The 20,000-nt window shown below is 41.5% G+C and overlaps 1 protein-coding gene across 6 annotated transcripts in view; it reads right to left on the bottom strand.

Annotated features, from left to right (window-relative positions):
* The window catches only part of LOC147138033 (discs large homolog 1-like protein), a 184,438-nt gene that overhangs the window by 118,968 nt on the left and 45,470 nt on the right, over nt 1-20,000 (bottom strand). For 2 of the 6 annotated variants that reach the window (XM_086048014.1, XM_086048011.1), the window contains exon 2: nt 13,755-14,099. The exons of 3 other annotated variants lie outside the window; for them this stretch is intronic. In XM_086048014.1, coding sequence (XP_085904140.1) covers nt 13,755-14,099 — 345 coding nt within the window. The remainder of the gene's footprint in view (nt 1-13,754; nt 14,100-20,000) is intronic. One more of the 6 variants, XM_086048013.1, reaches the window with a different exon arrangement.

The following is a 20,000-nucleotide window of genomic DNA, read 5'->3' as shown; positions in this document are numbered from 1 at the left end:
CCATTTTATGTGCTGACAGGAACCATGTTTTTACTGGGTAAAGTATTTAATTTTGGTCAGTGTTGGTAAAGGACTTTTATTTAGTCCTTTGTCCTCTATGAAGAGGAACAGTTGATTGCTAGAGGATGATCATTTGTTCTTAAATTTGGCCTATTTCTGGAAAATCCTCAAATTATTTTGCTATTTGTCATAGATTACTTTTGTGTTGTCGCTGACTGGTGGTAACAATTGTGTTGTTGTATTTTGGAATTCTGTGAGTTGACAGAGAACAATGTGAGTTGTTTCATGTGTTCATCGAAGGTAAATGCAGTAATATTGGAAAGGTGTCACTTCACAGTAACAAACATATCAGATAAATTCAACCTCAGAAGAAGCATAGACACCAGTCAGATCAGTAGATTGTGGTCTTTTGTATTGGTTCCTAAACATTTTGGCTCATCCCCAGCCCTTCCATTAGTCCACTGTTTGATTCTGGTAAGGGAAGTGCTATCTCAGTCTCCCACTGCCCACTGTTAAAAGGACATATAGGGGGTTATACTCTATAGAAGACTGAGAGAGACAGAGAGAGACAGAGAGAGACAGAGAGAGACAGAGAGAAAGAGAGAGAGAGAGAGAGAGAGACAGAGAGAGACAGAGAGAGAGAGAGAGAGAGAGACAGAGAGAGAGAGAGAGATAGAGAGATAGAGAGAGAGACAGGCAAACAGGGATTTAAATTGTTGACTTCACAGGATGATAGAGAATTGACATTCATTAGGAGCATCTACAACAGTGATTTAGCAGACTTACTGTTGATTACAGATCGTGCTACTTGTAAACCTGGGAAAATAATAGATGCATCATTTGTATCAATGGCTGGGCAAGACAAAGGAACGATGACTTTCATTTCCACCCCAGTTTAAGCTACAAACAGGACACCACACATTCGCACTTCTATTGCAGTTTGTTGCGTGACCAAGGCTTCACACTCAGTTGCTCTACTATAGTTAAAGGCATACATTGAGACACATACAGTCACACTCACCACTGACAAGACGCTGCATGCAACATGCGGACCGCTCCATTGAGGAAGTCCAAAAATGGACGTAGTTTGCGAGCCCTTTAAATGAGGCGCTTTTATGCGTTTCTGAGGTCAGGTGAATAGACATTTTAGTTTTTTATTAAATGACATATTCTCCATTAGGGCGGCACGGTGGACGACTGATTAGCACGTCCGCCTCACAGTTCAGAGGTCGTGGGTTCGATTCCGGAAAACCCCGTCCTCCCTGTGTGGAGTTTGCATGTTCTCCCCGTGCCTGCGTGGGTTTTCTCCGGGTACTCCAGTTTCCTCCCGCATTCCAAAAACATGCATGGTAAGTTGATTGGACTCTCTAAATTACCCCTAGGTGTGATTGTGAGTGCGGATGTTTGTCTCTGTGTGCCCTGCGATTGGCTGGCAACCAATTCAGGGTGTCCCACGCCTACGGCCCGAAGACAGCTCGGATAGGCTCCAGCTCACCCCGCGACCCTTGTGAGGATGAGCGGTATCGATAATGGATGGATGGATATTCTCCATTATTTATGAGTGAACAATGTGGGAAAGTATTTTTAAAAACTGTACTGAGAATTATGGTTAAAATGACTTCTGTACTAAAATGAACTTAACGAACTAGGACAGATTTAATTGGTGTCACAAATATCTAATCAGTGATATATTCTATTTTGATGTACAGCAGGAGTGTCAAACTCATTTTTGTCACGAGCCACATCATAGTTACGTTGCCCCTCAGAGGGCTGATATGACTGTGAGCCCATGTACTGTAAATGTATGATTCCCCTTTACAATATTACATACTTAACAACAAATTGATGGATAACACATTTTGAAATCAGAAGCCAGCAAATAATTGTTAAATATTTTATTAATTTCAAAGGAGGGATTGGTATAAAAAAAAATGCTTGCATTATCTCATATCTCAGTGTTGTTAAGAGTGAGGACAATTTGAAGAAACATGATGTCGACACACATGATTTGCTTCAAGGGCCACATAAAATGATGTCATGGGCCACATCTGGCACCCGGGCATTGAGTCTGTGATATACAGTATATGTGGTTTCAGTATCAGGTTTTGGACAGGTGTGATACTGGTTTGGCTGCTGCCATGTGCACCGTTTGATGCTGCTCACCATGCTCCAAAGAATGTTCAGGGAGTTTGAACGCTCAGACAGATGGAAAATTAGAGGGAACATTGCCTCAGACCTTTCCCCAAAATTGCAAGCTCTCGGAGCTCTCGGAGCTTCCTGATGTGAGACCAAAAATCGGGAATTGGGATACCCATTCGTTCTCGTAAATGCACTCACCTGAGGCCTAAGGGGTGAAACAAGGGCTTAGGGGTAGAAATGGAATTGGCCCTAAACGTATTGGCAGTATAAAGCTCGTTAGCCCATAAAAATACATAAATTAGCCGCATCATTGTTAAAACGGTGGACAGTGTATTACTGGTTAGTCTGCCTCACAGTGCGGGGGTCATGGGTTCGAATCCGGGCTCCGTCCGGCCTTCCTGTGTGGATTTAACATGTTCTCCACCTGCCTGCGTGGGTTTCCTCGGGGTATTATGGTTTCCTCCCACATTCCAAAATAGTATATGGTGGGTTAATTCCACACTCTAAATTGTCCCTAGGTGTGGATGTGAGTGTGAATGTTTGTTTGTCTATGTGCGATTGGCTGGCGACCAGTTCACGGAACCTCGCCAACCGCCCGAAGACAGCTGGGATAGGCTCCAGCAAACCCGTGATGCTTGTTTAACCCCCAGGGTTTAAAGCATGTGAAAAAAGAAGCGAAACTGTAGGCTTGCTATGTGTATTTAGGCAGTGCAATAACTGTTGAGTTATTTGATGATTTTTTTCTTCTGAAAAACATAAACATAAAAAACAAACGTGTCCGGAGCAAAATAATACAATACAATACAATACAATTTTATTTATACAGCGCATTTGGGGGGGGTTGGAGCGCAGCCTTTATCGGGTCTAGGAGCCTTATTTTGAAGATTCAACCGACCCGGTCAGGTGTTTTTAGACATGTCACGTGGAAGCAGTGACAGCTCCAAGGAAGGCTGTAGTGACAGCCGAAACAGTCAGCACGGAAAGAGAGTTTTCTCTTCACAAAAAATAGGAAGATCATTGTTATTGTCGAAACAAAAGAAACTTGAAACTCATGAACAAGATGAGCCTATGCTAACGATTAGCGATCGCGATTAGCATTAGCGATAGCTATTAGTATGTTCAGTCAACAACCCACAATCATCCACACTTCAGCTCGTATATAAATGTTGCATGCTCATTACACACAATTGTCTAAGTTACTTACAGACGATGGTTGAACAAGAATGAACCACAAACAGGCAGTTGCCTGCCTCTGGCTGCGGTATTGCATCACGCAGCCACACACGTAAGCCGAGCGCAGAGGAGACAAAGACATAATTACGACCGAATACATAAATACTTTTGGAGACTTGGAAACATTCTACATGGTCGCGGATGAAGTAAAGACTTATTTAATTGATCTACAAACGTTTTGGTGAGTTTAAAGTTATCTTACCGTAACTTTCTTGTATGCTACATGTGTGAATGTTAGCTAAATTTTACCATCGTAGCTCGGTGGAAATGATGTGTATTAAGCGCACAATTTCCTCCCAAAATTCGACTTATACTCCAATGCGATTTATATATGTTTTTTTCCTATTTATTATGCATTTTGTAGCTGGTGCGACTTGTACTCCGGAGGGACTTATAGTCCGGAAAATACGGTTATTGTTCAAGTCCTAATATACTGTATTTTCCGGACTATAAGTCACACCTTTATATAAGCCGCACCCCACTCTATTTTTTAAAAAAATAACGAAAAAACGATATATAAAGCAGCGTCCGGTTAAAAGCTGCACCAATCGATGAAACTTCATAATCTAGAGCAAGAAATAAAATCTCTTACTGATGTGGAGTCAGTAAAATCACAAAAGCTCAAGTGTAGAAAAAGTAAGAATATGCCTGCTTATGACGTTACATCTTCTGATTTCATCAACAGCAGCAGGTATAACTAGTGGCGGCAGCAGTAATGCCCCATCAATTCAAAGGGGACATAATAACATAATTTCGTCTGTCTTCAGTTTTCAGTCATGAAATCAAAGAATACAATGTCTAAACCACATACAGATTTATCCTCTTAAAATGTTAGCACTGACAACTTTGCAGGGGGTTTCCATTTTCAAATCATTTGCCTGGAGAATGCGCTTTGATTGGTCACCAGTAAAACAATCTTTTACCTCGCGAGACAAGGTCTCCTGAGACTGAAAATCCACCCAACATTACACACACCTAGCACAGGCAGGCTTTAATTATAGTGTCGACGTCTCTGCCTGCTCAGCACTCCTCCGCTTCACTACCAATTACCAGTCAAAACACAACCTTTGCAATTAGCAAATCGTATTTAATCATATCACGATTATATGGAAAATGCAATTAATCGTTCAGTCCATGTCGTGCATGCCTTATTTTATATACAGGTAAGGTATCTATTTTTTTTTTTACTCTAAATTAGCCCTCAGCATGGCGCCCAAGAGAGTGAAAATTGCAAGTGATAGCGCTCTGAGGACGCCTAATTGTATTACTTTTGAAAAACAACAATGAAATATTAACTAAACATGAGAGATATGTTTTTCTTTGTGATCGTGATACTCATTTTGATTTTGCGAAACCTACCATCTTGTCATCGTTTGTGCAGCCAAATGAGGGTACATTGGTGCTGTGGGAATATAACTCCACTGTAAACTGAGTACCCCCTGTGAGTTCAATTTTATTGTTCTATGGTCATCATCACACTTTTTGCTTTTTTAACCATTGTTGCTAAACTTATGTTGTCACCAGGGGTGGACATTTTACTAAGGTTTGCCGGTCCGTCATTCGTCATCCGTCAATCTATCATTTTTACAAGCCAAACCAAACTGCAATTGTGTGTCCGTCATTCTGTCATGTTATTTTAACCGTGCTTAGCTTTACACTCACATACATTTGACATTTCACAATTCACATAGCCTAAACTTATTTGCCAATCTATTGAACAGTTAAGTAGGAGCCTGCTGCCACTTTAATTTTTAAAAGTTTTACTTTAAAGATTTTTTACCTTAACCCATTAATGTGGATGAAAGCAAAGATGTGATGTTAGGTATTTATAACATGGAGACGATAACTGCATTAGATTGGAAGTAGATGAATTCAATAAGGTCTAGAAACGATGGTTGTTGTATGTTGGACAACGTAAATCAGATTTTGTTTACGATGTGCCTAAAATGTTTTGTTAGGAGGAAAAGACAACACCCTGGTTTAAAGCTACAATGTTTTTTATTGACCTATTTTTTTACCTCCTTTGATTATTTTATTGTTATTCTTTAATTTTGTTCCTGTTTAAAAATATATATAATTGTCTTTATTACAATGTACAAATGTAAACGCCTGTTGATTAAGGGAAATGATGCACAAATGGCAGAGCTGGGCACTTGACCCTTTTTTGCCGGTCCGGTCGCAACCCTCCACCCTTGACCTGGGTACCCTTCCGGCCGCGACCCCCCACCCTTATTCATAAAAATAATCACCCCCGCCTGGTTCAGCCCCCCAGCACCCCCCCAAAAAAAAAAATAGTCCGTGATTGACGCCGCCGCGGGAGAGATGCTAATGGCAGAGGCTTTTTAAGGATCATTAGCTGGCTAATTTACTATTCAAACCCGCTGTGACACGGCACAAACACACTTCAAAATGCGCCATAGTACTTTACTACTTACCCAACTGCGTGTGCTTACTTCCATTGTGAGCCCCGGGGTTGGTTTTGTCATATTGTATAATTATTTGGGTCCAATAGACGGCCAGAAGTCGCAGTCAACAAGTTACTTATTTATTTTACACACTTCCCCTCCTTCACGGCCTTCAAAATAAAAGCATAACAGCAAACCACTATACACAGCAGGTTTGCTACGGTGTATTTCCGGAAGTAGGCAAGACGCCAGAAAAAGTGCACAAACTCCACCTTGACGTGCCAGCGTCATACTTGAGTGCTGCGTGCAGCTTAATATACTCCCGGACACAAGTTGTTTTGAAACAGTTGAGTTCCAAGTCGGGGGGTGTCGCTTCAAAAAGACAGCGACAACAATGGATATCGTGCCTGCTACAACCATTAAGAGACCGAGATGACTAGACTATGCATTTACTTTTATTGCCAAACTTGTTTGCTTTGCAGCAGCAACGAGCTGCGTGCTGCATGCTCTACTCCTCTCCGTGTGGGAAACTGTATGCCATTGCAACATGTTACATAATGGACCGATCAGAGCAGAAACAATTCCTGATGTGTGCGTGGCATGTGTCACAGACCTGTCGCCAACAGCACAATGCGTCGGTCATGTGAATCAATGCGGCAGTTGTCGCTCGCGCCGACGCGGGAGTAGAAAGAAGCCTAAAAAGAAGCCTTTCACTGTGTAGGCTGAGATGAAATTTGGCCGCCTCGCGACCACGTCAAATGCATGAGTGGGCCGGACTAAAATCCACTTCTAACCATGCTTAGTCCAGCCATTTGTCAGCCCCCACCCCCCGCCCCAAAAATGGGCATCCGGCCAGGCCGGAGGGCCCGACCGGTGTGGCCCAGGGACGGACTGCCCAGCTCTGACAAATGGTTGTTGAGTGGGGGCAAAGTATAGGTTACTTGGGTAGTCCTTGTGAACTGTAAGGATTGTGAACAATGTGACAATAAAATCTCAATTTAAAGAAAAGAAAATAAATCACCGAACACATCACAGTGGACTAATGAAACTACCCAGAAATTATGGTAGTTGCATGGGTTCTACTCGTGTAGTTGCATGGTTTGTAGTTTTAACAACTGTGCCCAGGATATTAGGTCAATAAATTGGAAAAATAAATAGTGTGAGTTTCATTTCTCAATGGGGGATTATAAGAAGTATAATAATAAAATAAATAGATTAAGGTCAAATGAATGTCTCTGTCCAAAGTGGCAGTTGTGTGACTGGTGGTCTGTACTCCACCTCTCCTACTGGATCAACTGGGATAGGTTCCAGCTTGTGAAGCTGGGCAGTATATGTTGTTAAGACAGTGGTTGTTTTTATGTGGTGATGTTGTGCACTCATCAGTCAGCTCTTAGACCTCTGCTGCCTCCAACTGCTTCATAGGTACTACTACAACCAAAAGCTGTCTCATCAAACAATGACATCAAAAAACCTAAATAATACCAGGTTTGATGTTTAAAAAACAAAAACAAAATATTATCAGATGCTGTGTTGGAAGGCTACACGTGAAAAAATCAAAATAAAAAGGCTTGATAAAGCTAATAAGCAAAAATAGCACAAAATTATATAAAATGGAGTATAATGCAGTGTTTCACTCATACAACTGACAGAGGCAGGTTTACCCGGTAGCAGGCATGGGATTCTGAATAGAGGGAAGAGAATGGTAGGGCTATGACTTCATTCAAACTCTCCCCCTCTGGGTAAGGCCACGCATCGCCATCAAATGGAGCCTATGGATATGCTTCCTATGACATTTAGACAGCAGCACAGTGAATTCAACACACTCAATGTGTTTCTTGCAGCTTTTTAGCCCCAACCCTAACCCTGTTTTTTTTAAAAAGCATACAGTGAAACATAGGGAAGGTTAGAGTGACAAAATTAAATAAATTAATTAATGCATAATTAAGTAATTATGTATATGTGTCATTATTTAATTAGTCCAGCAATTATTAAATTACGTCATGATTTATTTAGTACTTTAGTATTTAGTATTTATTTAGTAGAGCTGTTTTTTCAGTTTTTCTAACTTTTTGGGTGGGTTAAAATGGCACCGAGTGATGGATTTGGGCACCCAGTATGATTCGCCCCTCCTCAACAACATAACAACTGAGTGCCTCTGTTCCATCGGAGGCTATTCGGCACAATTATGAGTTACTTTATTACATTTATTGCGCCAATTTCTACCACTACAGCATGCAGTTAACTAGCTAACTCACATCAGAGCATAAAAATAAATCCCTGTGCCGAGAATCGCTAGCAATCAGCTGTGAAAAACACTCCAGCCACCGGAGGCTTTTAGAGGATGTATTTTCACAGCTCAAATATATAGGAATGTGTAGGCATATGATAGACATACAAACATATTTGATTGACAGTTGAAAGTATAGCAGAGCGTGTTTTCAGCGCATTCAGGGTGTTGCCCTAAGTACTAGTCCAGTACCGTACTGTGATATTTAGCCAGGGAAAATGACGTGATACTACAATTTTTAACTAAAAGTACACAAGAAACAAAATGCAGCAAAAGCACTCTTACAGTGTGTCAGAAAGGAGCAGCGCCCAACAATGTATGTATGTAGCGGTGTGTGTGTGTGTGGGGGGGAGGACTGTGCGCATGTGTGTGTGTGTGGAGGCACGTGCACGTGCGCGCGTGTGTGTGAGGAAGGGGATACTGTAGTGCAGCGGTGCCCAACCTTTTTTCTGCCATGGACCGGTTCATGGTCCAACTGACATTTCGTTGACCGGCAAGTTGGGGCAACCATCCGTTACATTCCTGCCGTGGTGATAATGTACAATTGGCGCATATCTGCTCTGCTACAGAGTTTGTGTGTTTTTTTTTTTTTAATATATATCTGCAGTCCAGTACTGATGGTCCACAGACCGGTACTGGGCCACGGATCGGTGGTTGTGGTTAAAAAGTATTCAAATCTTAATGATAACAATCCCAACTTAATAAATACAATAATAAATACATATTAATCTGATGACACAATTGATTACTTGATTCAACATTAATTCAAAATAACAAAATGAATGAATTGTGTATTTTATTTTCAAAATATAAACAAAAAAAAAACAAAAATAAACCTAAACAAAAAATTTACCTATTACACATCCGAATTTTAACTATATAAAAACAAATTTTAACTATATCTTTATTTATTTTACATTTAACTTTATTTTACCTGATCTGCAGAACGAATGACCTGGCCCATCTGTGCATTGAAAAAAATAAAAATCAAATGTGGCCCTTGGGGACAAATTTTACTCACCCCTGGTCTATCACATTTTGAGGTGCAATAATATGTATTAGTCTTATGATGAATAAATAACAAAATCATTCATGTTGAAAAATTAAGAGAAGAAAGGTGTGTGTTATTCTCACACAGACAAAAACAGACGGTGATTGCAATAAAAGCAGCTAGAAGGGAACATGTACATGGGGAGAACAAGATGGCAGATCCATCTGTCATACAGAAGCACGCCAGATGAAGCATTTGGGAGAGGAATTAAAATAACCTGTGCATATTCACCAACAGCGATGTACAAGTATGAAGTGATCATGATGTTCATTATCTTAATGGTGTGTGTGTGTACGTATTGTATTTTACAAGACCAGACGACAATGTCGAACATGTTATAAAATGTACTGTATTTAATGATCAGTGTAGATTTCTCAAAACAGATCAGGACTACATACACAGTGACTAGATATACGACCACGTGTGCACACTAACACACACTCGCATAGGCACATGCACACAATATGAGAAACACTAAAGGGAAACACTTTAAAAAAATGAGTGATGGAGTGTCAGACCACAAGGGGGAGCTAAAAAGCAACAATTTTGTCAATATTTTGTTTGGGTTCTCCTTTCACTACTTCACTGTGATAACCCACCCATCAGAGTGATAACCCACCCGTTAAAATGGTTGCATCAGCTTTTCATACAAATAAATCACTAAGACCTAAAAGAAACCAATAAATAAAATTCTGAACTACAGTTCAGACTTATTTTTTTAAATTAAGTGTCTTGTAATCTGAAGAATGTAGTTTGACACCAAAAGGCCTCAAATTCAGCATCCCCAAATGATTGAAGTATAGATGAGCATCGCTATAAGGACACTTAGGCTAGGTTCACACCGCAGGCAAATGATATTTTTGCCCATATGCGACCTGTATCTGATTTTTTATGACAGTCTGAACGGCTCAATTCCGATTTTTTCAAATGCGACCTGGGTCGCTTTCGTATGTGGTCCTAGATCAGATAAGTATCCAAATTTTTTCAATGCGACCGCGGTCTGAACGGCCAGGTCGCATATATCCGACCGTGACGTCATCCGGAGCCCAAAAAGGGCTCCGTGCAAGCAGAGGAAAAGTGCTGGCAGCAGGGTATCGAATCTGCAGTTGTTTTGAGTAACTTTGTTTTACTTTAATTTAATCCCACTTGAAACATGAAGCATAAAGTGGACATTTATGTCGATGGCAGTAATTTAGCCACAGCTGGGATCTATTGATTTTTTACGCACGGTTATGACGTGACGTCATTGTTAGTTATGTCTCCATGAAATGAGATATTAAAGCGTTGCCTCGTGATTTTCCCCAACTACAGTACTGTATTTATTTCTACCTTCTACCTCATCGCTTCACTGTATAAATTCCCCGACATGCTGGACCACATTTACTTCCGCAAACACGACGTCGGGAGTGACGTCGACCGTCTCTTCTTCTGCGCACGCGGGCCATTTTGGTGACGCATCTGTTCATACAGCAGACAAGACCGAGGTCGCATTTATAATGTAATATGAACGCTTACACCAAAAAATTCAGGTTTGTCGTATTGCCATCTGACGTCCAAACCGAGTCTCTGCAAACTTTGCAAATAACTGGTTTGTGCTTTCTCCTCCGAGGAAAAGCCAAACCAAATAGACACTGTGGATATGGAGTTTCTTTTCAGGACCAACTCCGCTTCGTGGTGCCTTTTCGCAATAGCTTCCTGATATACAAACAAACAGGGAGGCAGGGAGTGTCACGTACGGTGCAGTGTGCATGATGTGATTGGTTGGTCAGGTATTCGTCAGCGGCTTTGAGCCGCCTTAGAGCTAAACTGTATAGAATGTGCCCTGTAGACGATCTTTCGGCATTATGAGATCGTCAACACATTAAAGTCCTTAACGATCTAATATCGTCATATTGCCCACCCCTAGTCTGAACGTAGCATAACAACCCAAACCAGAGCATGTAAATGTCTAAACTACGTAACAAGTAATTGAGATGCATTACTTTGCATTACCAACCTGGCCATACTGCATATAAGGACTTTGAATCCCATCAGTGATTGTTTTCTCCGGTAGCAGCTATATGTAAGGTCGGAGATCGTACTGGCAATCACTGTCAACATCTGCGTTTTGAAAGCTTCGTAGGTTGAATTTCCCCTTTTACTTGATATGATGTCATTGAATGACCGATTTCTATTGGCCATTTGGAAGAATCATCGATTTGCATTTCTGCTTCTGCAGAATTTTGCCACTCTACCTGAGAGTACTGTACATCATCATTGAATTTTGAATTGTCATTCTGTCGGGGGATCTCTCATATTCTGCGTAACCCTCCTGCGATGTTGCGGGTCAAATTGACCCATTTGGAAAATCTAGAATAAACAAAGTGCATTAAACTTAGTCTGCTAGTTTCCATTTTTCATTTTAGTTTTTTCAAATTACATTACATTGCGTCATGTGACATTTACACTTTGGAGATTGTTGTTAACAAATGAACACAATACATTGGATGTAACACTTTTGATGCCTTGCCTATGTATCTATGATAAGTGTGATCAAGACGAGGATTTTCAGATGTAACATGCCCTACTTTGACGAAATTATGAATGACACTAATTTATTCAACATGGCCACCAGCAGTCTCCCTCTGATTGGCTGGGAGTGTCTGCACACATGAATAAACACCATAAGGCACATGTGGATAAAACTGGCTGGATAGGGGTCTTGAGGACCGGACTTGGGTACCCCTGCCATAGAGTCTTAGTGTGCAACCAAATCCAGTGTGTAATGCCCAAGGAGTGCAAATGAAATGCAGCATTCAGATTCTCCTGTGGCAGCATTTTGTGTCAGCATGTGACCTTGACCTAATTTTTCAAGGTCAGCGGGGCCAACCTTTCCAGCACCATTTGCATATTGTGCCTTATGGATCTGCCATTGTATTCTGAAAACATGAAACATGCAAAAATCTTTAGCCATTAGAATGTTGCATGTTAAACTGTGGCGCATTTGATGAAACCATTTTAAATGTGATTCAATCATTTTGAAAAAAATGTCCAAGTCCCGAATGTATAGTTATGGGTGTGAAGTTGAGTCATAAAGAAAAAGTAGCCAGACAGTATATTACAATATAGTAATGGGCCTCATTACAAAAAAAAGGCAAATGCATCCCACATGCCAGTCGCACTAGTACAAAAAATATTCAATGCATACCAAGTCTGGTCAATAAAGTACTGAAAATGGTTTGAAAAATGTGTGTTCCCCTGCATTGATTTGCAGTGAAATCAAAGAATGATGCACCTGCTTCAACAAGCTGGCCAGAATTTGCTTAATTTGAATAAATTTAACGTGCTGCCAAATGAGCTACTTTATGTTGGTGTATCGCAAAACATCAACAAAATACATTAAAGTTTGTGACTAAAAGGTCACAAAACATGACAAAGTTCAAGGTTCAAGTTCAAAATAATGAATACTTTTTCAAGGCACTGTGAACCAGTGGTCCCCAGTCACTTGGTTACGGGCCGCACAAATCTTCAAACTTCCACAACCCTCCGCCTCATCAATTACCTTCCAGAGGGAAATATAAGAAAGGCTGGGTGATTATATGATTGGAAATAGTGATATTACGTGACCAGCTGCGAGCATATTTACTCCATCAGATGCAGAGGTAATGTGTGCGACTGTAAACAATCAAAGTCCAGTTTTCCTCCTCTAACTTCGGTTGAAGAATCAATCATAATTGACCACAAAATGAAATAAGAAGCAGTAAACCAAAAGTAGGCGGCACGGTGGACGACTGGTTAGCACGTCCGCCTCACAGTTCAGAGGTCGTGGGTTCGATCCCCGCCCCGGCCTCCCTGTGCGGAGTTTGCATGTTCTCCCCGTGCCTGCGTGGGTTTTCTCCGGGTACTCCGGCTTCCTCCCACATTCCAAAAAAAACATGCATGGTAAGTTGGATTGGACTCTCTAAATTGCCCCTACGTGTGATTGTGAGTGCGGATGTTTGTCTTTGTGTGCCCTGCGATTGGCTGGCAACCAATTCACGGTGTCCCCCGCCCACTGCCCGAAGACAGCTGGGATAGGCTCCAGCACGCCCCGCGACCCTTGTGAGGAGAAGCGGTATAGATAATGGATGGATGGATAAATCAAAAGTAAGAGTAACAATGACCGAACATGCAGCTAAACACGCAGCTGATCGCAGCTATGACTTCCAAAGATGAAGCTATTTTGACAAGAGAAGTTCTTCCCCATCACTTTTGTGGCAGTATCTCCAGAGCAGCGTGGAGGTGGAAGCCATTATGCAAGGTATGACGTCAAAAACAAGGCAATACAACAAATCTGTTGAATCATTTGTACAAGTAGTACCCATGTGGAAAACATGAAAATTAGAGTTGTGTTTGCAAAGTCTGCCCACGTAAACATTAGCAGTGTAGCTGTTGAATAAAAATGTTTGCAATTAATGAAAAAAAAATTAATACAATTAATTACTCTATAATTCTATTTGCTGTCAATACCAATGCTTTAAAACTGGCAATTTTAGAATGAAAAAAATATATATTGTTGTTGTCGGCCCACAAACAGCAAGTACTCTTACTTGACGCAAAATAGATTGGGGGCAACTGCTGTAAACTACTGCTGATGTTGGAAAAAATAACTTCAAGTTACCTGAGCAGGTGTGATATGTGCGTGAGTGACGTATCCATGGACATGCTGAATCTGAGAGAGCTGGCGCTCTGCCACCTGAACAAGCTCTGCCCCACGGAGATCAACACGGCGACTAAGAGATCCATCCCTCATTAGTGAGCTTTTCATGTCTCTACCCATGTCTCTCTGTAAAGTTCTACTGCAACGTCTCTCTCTTCTCCAGGTCCCCTGATCCATCCCTTCCTTCCTGAGAGTGCTTGCATCAATCAGCTCTTTGGTAACTCCCATTGGGTGCTGATGGCAGGTATGTTGGTGGAATTTTGGTGGGCATAGCGATGCACCTTCCTCTTCTGGGTATCGATACTTCTAGGGGAGGATGAATTGGGCAGCAAGGCGATAAGGAAGTAAAAGAAAGAAAAGCAGAAAAGGATAGAGAAAAAGGTGATGAGAGAGTAGTGATGTGAAGGTACATGCAGAAGGGAAGAAGGAAAAAAGACAAAAGAACCAATAAGCTTCTTAGTTGTATTAAAGACAAGCAGCAGAAATAGAAATGGTTAGATCTGAGTTGTATTAAAGACAAGCTGACAAATAGATTTAGTTAAAACGCAAAAAGATGAAATAGGAAGAGGAAAATATATATTTGCTGTCACAGCTTATTTTGGATGAAAATAATTGCCCCTGGACTGATTGTCAGCCAATCTTGACTCTCCTGTTTTCTGTGTCCACAAATCACCACTCTGAATTGGCTGTCTCCAAGGCTTGCTATGGTAACGACATAGGTGTCTGGATAGGTGCTTTTCCATTAGCCCCGCTGTACACCGAGACGACCTCGCTCTGCCCCGGATGTTTGCTTTTCTATGAGACTTGTTTGGGGCCGAGGGTTCAGAATAGAACTGGTTTTCAGAACCATCTCGGAGGCGGGTGGTTTAAAACGTATCCTATGGGACCCTGTCGTCACTATCATCCGATTGGCTGACAGCGATACAGCAAGCAACGCTGCACACGCCCTTTCCTGATTTTAGATGAATGAGAAAAAGCCGCCCACCTGCATATAAAATAAACAATTGTGTTTTATAACAACGGTGAACCATATCAACAATGTCATATGTACAAATAGATGAAGCTTGGGTAAAAAAAATTCCCAATCGCACGAACCGCTCATATTCAATTGAATGAGAGGTCTGCAGCCGCAGCCAGGAGCCTTCCCGCCCCTGGGCCGGACAGTCGTACCCCCTGCTACGGATATGCCGGCTTCGGCAAGCACCAGAGGGCTTCGGACACCAGAGAGTGAGGATGATGACCCGCTGCCTCGGAGAGGTGGCCAAGTGAGAAAGACTGAGTTTGCGTTCAATTCAGAAGTAATGAGAACTGGTGGCGAGATTTGAGTGCCGCTCGCGAAATCACAATCTCACTATTTCATCCATGGTACATATAAAATTGTAAATCTGGTTCAATGTTGATGTAAAACACAAAAATTGTGCATCAGTACAACACTGTATTTTTGTCTGTATGGTGGGCGGGCAGCGGGCGGCTGTGTCTCACTGTCTTAAACCTGGAAATACATTTTTCGTCTGTGAAAGCTTCATTTCATTCAATACGTTGTACAGTACGCCTACGTTGCCACATCATGTAACGGCAATTCATATTTTGAATCGCGACAAAACCAGTAGCCGAGATTGGCAACTCGTGAAATGTTCCAGCAGAACCCCACTCGCTGCGAGAGGCCTGGCAGGCCGTGCCTGTTTTAATGGAAAAGCAAAGAGGCGGTTTGGTGTGTTGCCTGGCTAAGTAGAGCGGTGTGGTGCGGGGCTGTGGAAAAGCGGCATAATGTTTGTTCGCAATGCCTTGTAAAAACAAGAATGAGCAGTGAAAAAATACAAAAACATACCGTATTTTCCGGACAATACTTTTTTCCTAGATTTTGAGCCATGCGGCTTATAGCCCGGTGCGGCTATTCTGTGGATTTTTCTTCCACCGCTCGGGGCACTCTAACCGGAATGACAGTACAATTCAATACAATACATTTCCCATTACCTGGATGTGACTGCAGGTGGAGGAGTTCAACAGGTGAGAGCGCCATATACTAGGTTATTGCATTAGGTGCTGTAATGCTTTGATTTTATGTTTTCCTAGAGGTCCCTGAAGTACACATGAATGCGATTGGCTGATGTTACGTCTGTTCTATTGTTTCGATGTGAAATGCTATTGTTGATTTAGCACGTCGTCGTGTTTCAGATTGGCTGACTTTATTAACATAAAACAAGACAGGTGCATATGTAGTATGTAGTAGTAGAACAATAGATGGTGGAGTCTGGTGGACATTAGCTGACAAACTCGAGCGGCAGTCGGCAGTGAAATGAAGATAAGTACTGTTTATTTTCTCTTAGTTCTCTTCTGTTTTAATCAGCAACGTTGCTGCAGTGTTAAAAGGCACTGTCAGGAAAGAATCTGCTCAGGTACACACATGTACATTTACAGTTCAAAATCGTTCTGTAAATGCAGTAAAGTAAGTTTTCAACATAGATGGGTGCGGCTTATATAACGGTGCGGCTTATGGCCCGGAAAATACGGTACTCCCAAAATCGATGCTAATTTCCATTTCCATCCATTTCCAATTAGCATTTGAATGGAATCCTCCATTGACTTTAGCACTAGCGCTTGCGGTGTTTTAAAAATGAAGCATGTTTTGTATTGAAATACATAATGTGTGTAAATCTTTTTGTTGAGCGTTTAGTTTTACAGTGAACTCCAACTGGGGTGTCATTTAACAGCTTCCAGGACAATGGAATACGCTACACGCTTGCTATGCAAGCAACACGGTTACTTTCAAAATGTCGGGAACTTGTTAACGCAACACACCCACCTGCACATAAATCGTTTTTCTTCAATTATGAGGTTTGAAAGATCGAGAGAAGCCAAAATCGAAATCATAATTACAATTTTGACTGATGGTACAGCCCTAGCTCACGTCACAGATAAACAGACTTACAGTAGACTAGAGCAGGTTAAACACATGTCAGTGTGGTTGGGAGTGGCAATATTTTCATCAAATGTAATGGAAAACATCGACCTAAGCTTTGCATCGCCGTAAGAAAGCAACCCAGAGGAGCTTGTCATATCTACCTATTACTATCTATGACTCTTTTTTTTACTTAGGCGCTAGTCGTGTACACATCTCCTGACTATGTAATTTTTGGTACAGTACAATAAATTCCGTTCCAACGCGTGCTTGCAACGAACAAGGCGAAGGATACAAATACGAGGGCTGTGTCAGAATATCCACTAACCCCTCATTCACTATATAGTCACACACTATCTAGTAGGCTCCTCATTCTGTCTGACGATTCGGATAGCCAGCTAACTACTTTCCCCTTGTTGCATATCACGTGACCACCATACCTGTTATGAAGCACCGGCGCATTTAGATCTCCGGCTATTTAATGTGAATCAAAAATATTTATTTCATTTCCTTTGTTGTACATACTTTCAATTATTGGTAAATAAAATTAATTATTTCTGTGGTGTATGGTTACTGTATCGCTTTGATATTAGTGCTTGCACCACTTTGGCAATGCATTGTGGTCTATATTAACCAGTTGCGTGAACATTAATGTTCACTACACTACTCAAAGTGCAGTGTGGGTTATTTTGAGTGCACAACAAACTCTGACATCAGTGGTACAGGAAATGAACAGCCCGTACTAGGGCGCCTGATACCCCATACTCCCACAGCACCCTCCACAAGATACCCCAGGGTACACGGTTGAACGCCTTCTCCAAGGCCACAAAGCACATGTAGACTGGTTGAGCGAATGCACCCTTGGGTACCCTGCCGAGGGTGTAGAGCTGGTTCAGTGTTCCACGGCTAGGACCAAACCCACACTGCTCCTCCTGCACCTGAGATTCAACTTTTTGACGGGCCTTCCTTTCCAGCACCCCTGAATAGACCTTACTAGCAAAGCTGAGGAGAGTGATCCCCTATAGTTGGAACACACTCTCCGGTCCCCCTTCTTAAAAAGGGGAACCACCACCCGGTCTGCCAATCCAGTGACACTGTCCCTGATGCCCATGCGATGTTGCAGAGGCGTGTCAACCAGGATACCCCCACAATCTCAAGAGACTTTGGGGGATTCTGGGAGGATCTCATTCACCCCCTTGCCGCCGAGGAGCTTTTTAACCACTTCGGTGACCTCAACCCCAGGGATAAGAAAGCCCACCTCAGAGACCCCAGACTCTGCTTCCTCATCCAAAGGCATGTCGGTGGAATTGAGGAGGTCTTTGAAGTATTCTCTCGATCAATTCACAACATCCCGTGTAGAGGTCAGCAGCACACCATACCCACTATATAAAGTGTTGACAGTGCACTACACAGAAGATATTCTCCATGTAATATCGCCGAACTCTAAATATTACAACATTTATGTTGTTGTTTTTTTTTTTTATTTTAGGGAAAGGTTGGAACGGATCAATATCATTTTCATTCATTTGAATGGGAAAGAATAATTTGAGCTACGAGTGTTTTGAGTCACAAGCTTGGTCAATGAATGAATTTAACTTGTATCTCGAAGCACTACTTTAGTGCAAATAAATATAATAGCAGATAATATGAATATTGTCGGCGGCACGGTGGTCGACTGGTTAGCACGTCCGCCTCACAGTTCAGAGGTCGTGGGTTCGATCCCGGCTCCGGCCTCCCTGTGTGGAGTTTGCATGTTCTCCCCGTGCCTGCGTGGGTTTTCTCCGGGCACTCCGGTTTCCTCCCACATTTCAAAAACATCCATGGTAGGTTAAATGGACTCTCTAAATTGCCCCTAGGTGTGATTGTGAGTGCGGATGTTTGTCACTGTGTGCCCTGCGATTGGCTGGCAACCAGTTCAGGGTGTCCCCCGCCTACTGCCCAAAGCTGGGATAGGCTCCAGCACGCCCCGCGACCCTTGTGAGGAGAAGCGGTACAGATAATGGATGGATGGATGGATGAATATTGTCATTCAATTTCATGAGTGGCTATTTCACTAACTACCCTGTCAGTCAAAGTTGCTAAACTTTATCTACATGAGAAGTACTAAAATTATTTTACAGTCACTTATTTAAAAAATGTAATTTGACGATTATTGATTGCTATATAAACAATGTTTTAATTATGTATTTTACCAGGTTAATAGTTTGTCGTTGAACTAGTTTTTCTTAATTGTTTTCTTTGCTTGGTGTCTATAGTTGGACCAACATACAAACCACTGCCATGGGAGTCTGTTAAATGTTTGTTATGACCTATTAAAAGAGCAACCCCAGCATTTGTAATGATGAGGTGCTGTCAAAAGGAGGTCACTTTTGAACACACAATGTAAGACTGCAGCTTGGAATGGCAATGTGTTTGCCCTCTACATTGCCTGCTGCATTCTTGTAGTTTACTCAGTTTTAGTCGAAATTTAGCATGCATTCACTGTGGGAAGAATTTCATACTAATCTGGGATGTTTAATGATTTATTTGAACTGTTCTTTTTCCAGGGCGGAATGGTTATATAACATGCATTGTCAATGAGTTTTAAAAACAAGAACAAGCAGCAGTTTGAATTCAAACCCGCATGTATTTGCTCCCTATGCCCTTTACTCTGTGTGTTTAAGCCTGTGGTGGACATCGAAGCAGGAAGTGCACGCTTGCTCTCCCTCTCTCTTTCTCTCACTCGCGAACGGAGTGATGCGTTCATGAACTGTGAAATATCAGCACTCACCACAAAAACGACATATGTGCCACTCATCAGCATCACATAACAATAAAATCCATAATTAAGTTTGTTGTAATATACTCTGTTATAGTGCAAAAAAAAAGGTCTTCCTTTTTTTGTTACAGGTGCATACCACATTTTGATTGTGTAGATCAATTTACTACTTTTAAATGTTGCCTACTAGTGAAAAGAATAACAAAACCTTTTTGATAAAGTTTAAATTAACAAAAAATAAATACCAATACAAGTGTTTATTTTAGTTTTCTTTAGCACAGAGCATTTGCCCAATTTACTCCTCTGATTTCACTACCTTCCGTTATGAAAAAAAAAAAAGTCTTGGTGCCCAAGAAGAGTGAAATATGTATACAAGTACTTATTTTTGTATTCATAAATAATTTCACTGTATTAGTGCAACTCTGCATACTGTATAGTTTTGGTTCAATTTTAAAATGCACTAAAGACTTACAGCTAAACAATCTAAGGCCAGAGTATCACCATCAATTTAAGTCGCTCCCTTATTTATAAACATGTCAGGAATGATGGC

The sequence above is a fragment of the Filicampus tigris genome, chromosome 12 (assembly GCF_054856515.1).
Source record: "Filicampus tigris isolate MCC_2025a chromosome 12, RoL_Ftig_1.0, whole genome shotgun sequence".
Taxonomy (NCBI): Eukaryota; Metazoa; Chordata; class Actinopteri; order Syngnathiformes; family Syngnathidae; genus Filicampus; species Filicampus tigris.
This window is presented reverse-complemented; position numbering and strand designations above follow the sequence as displayed.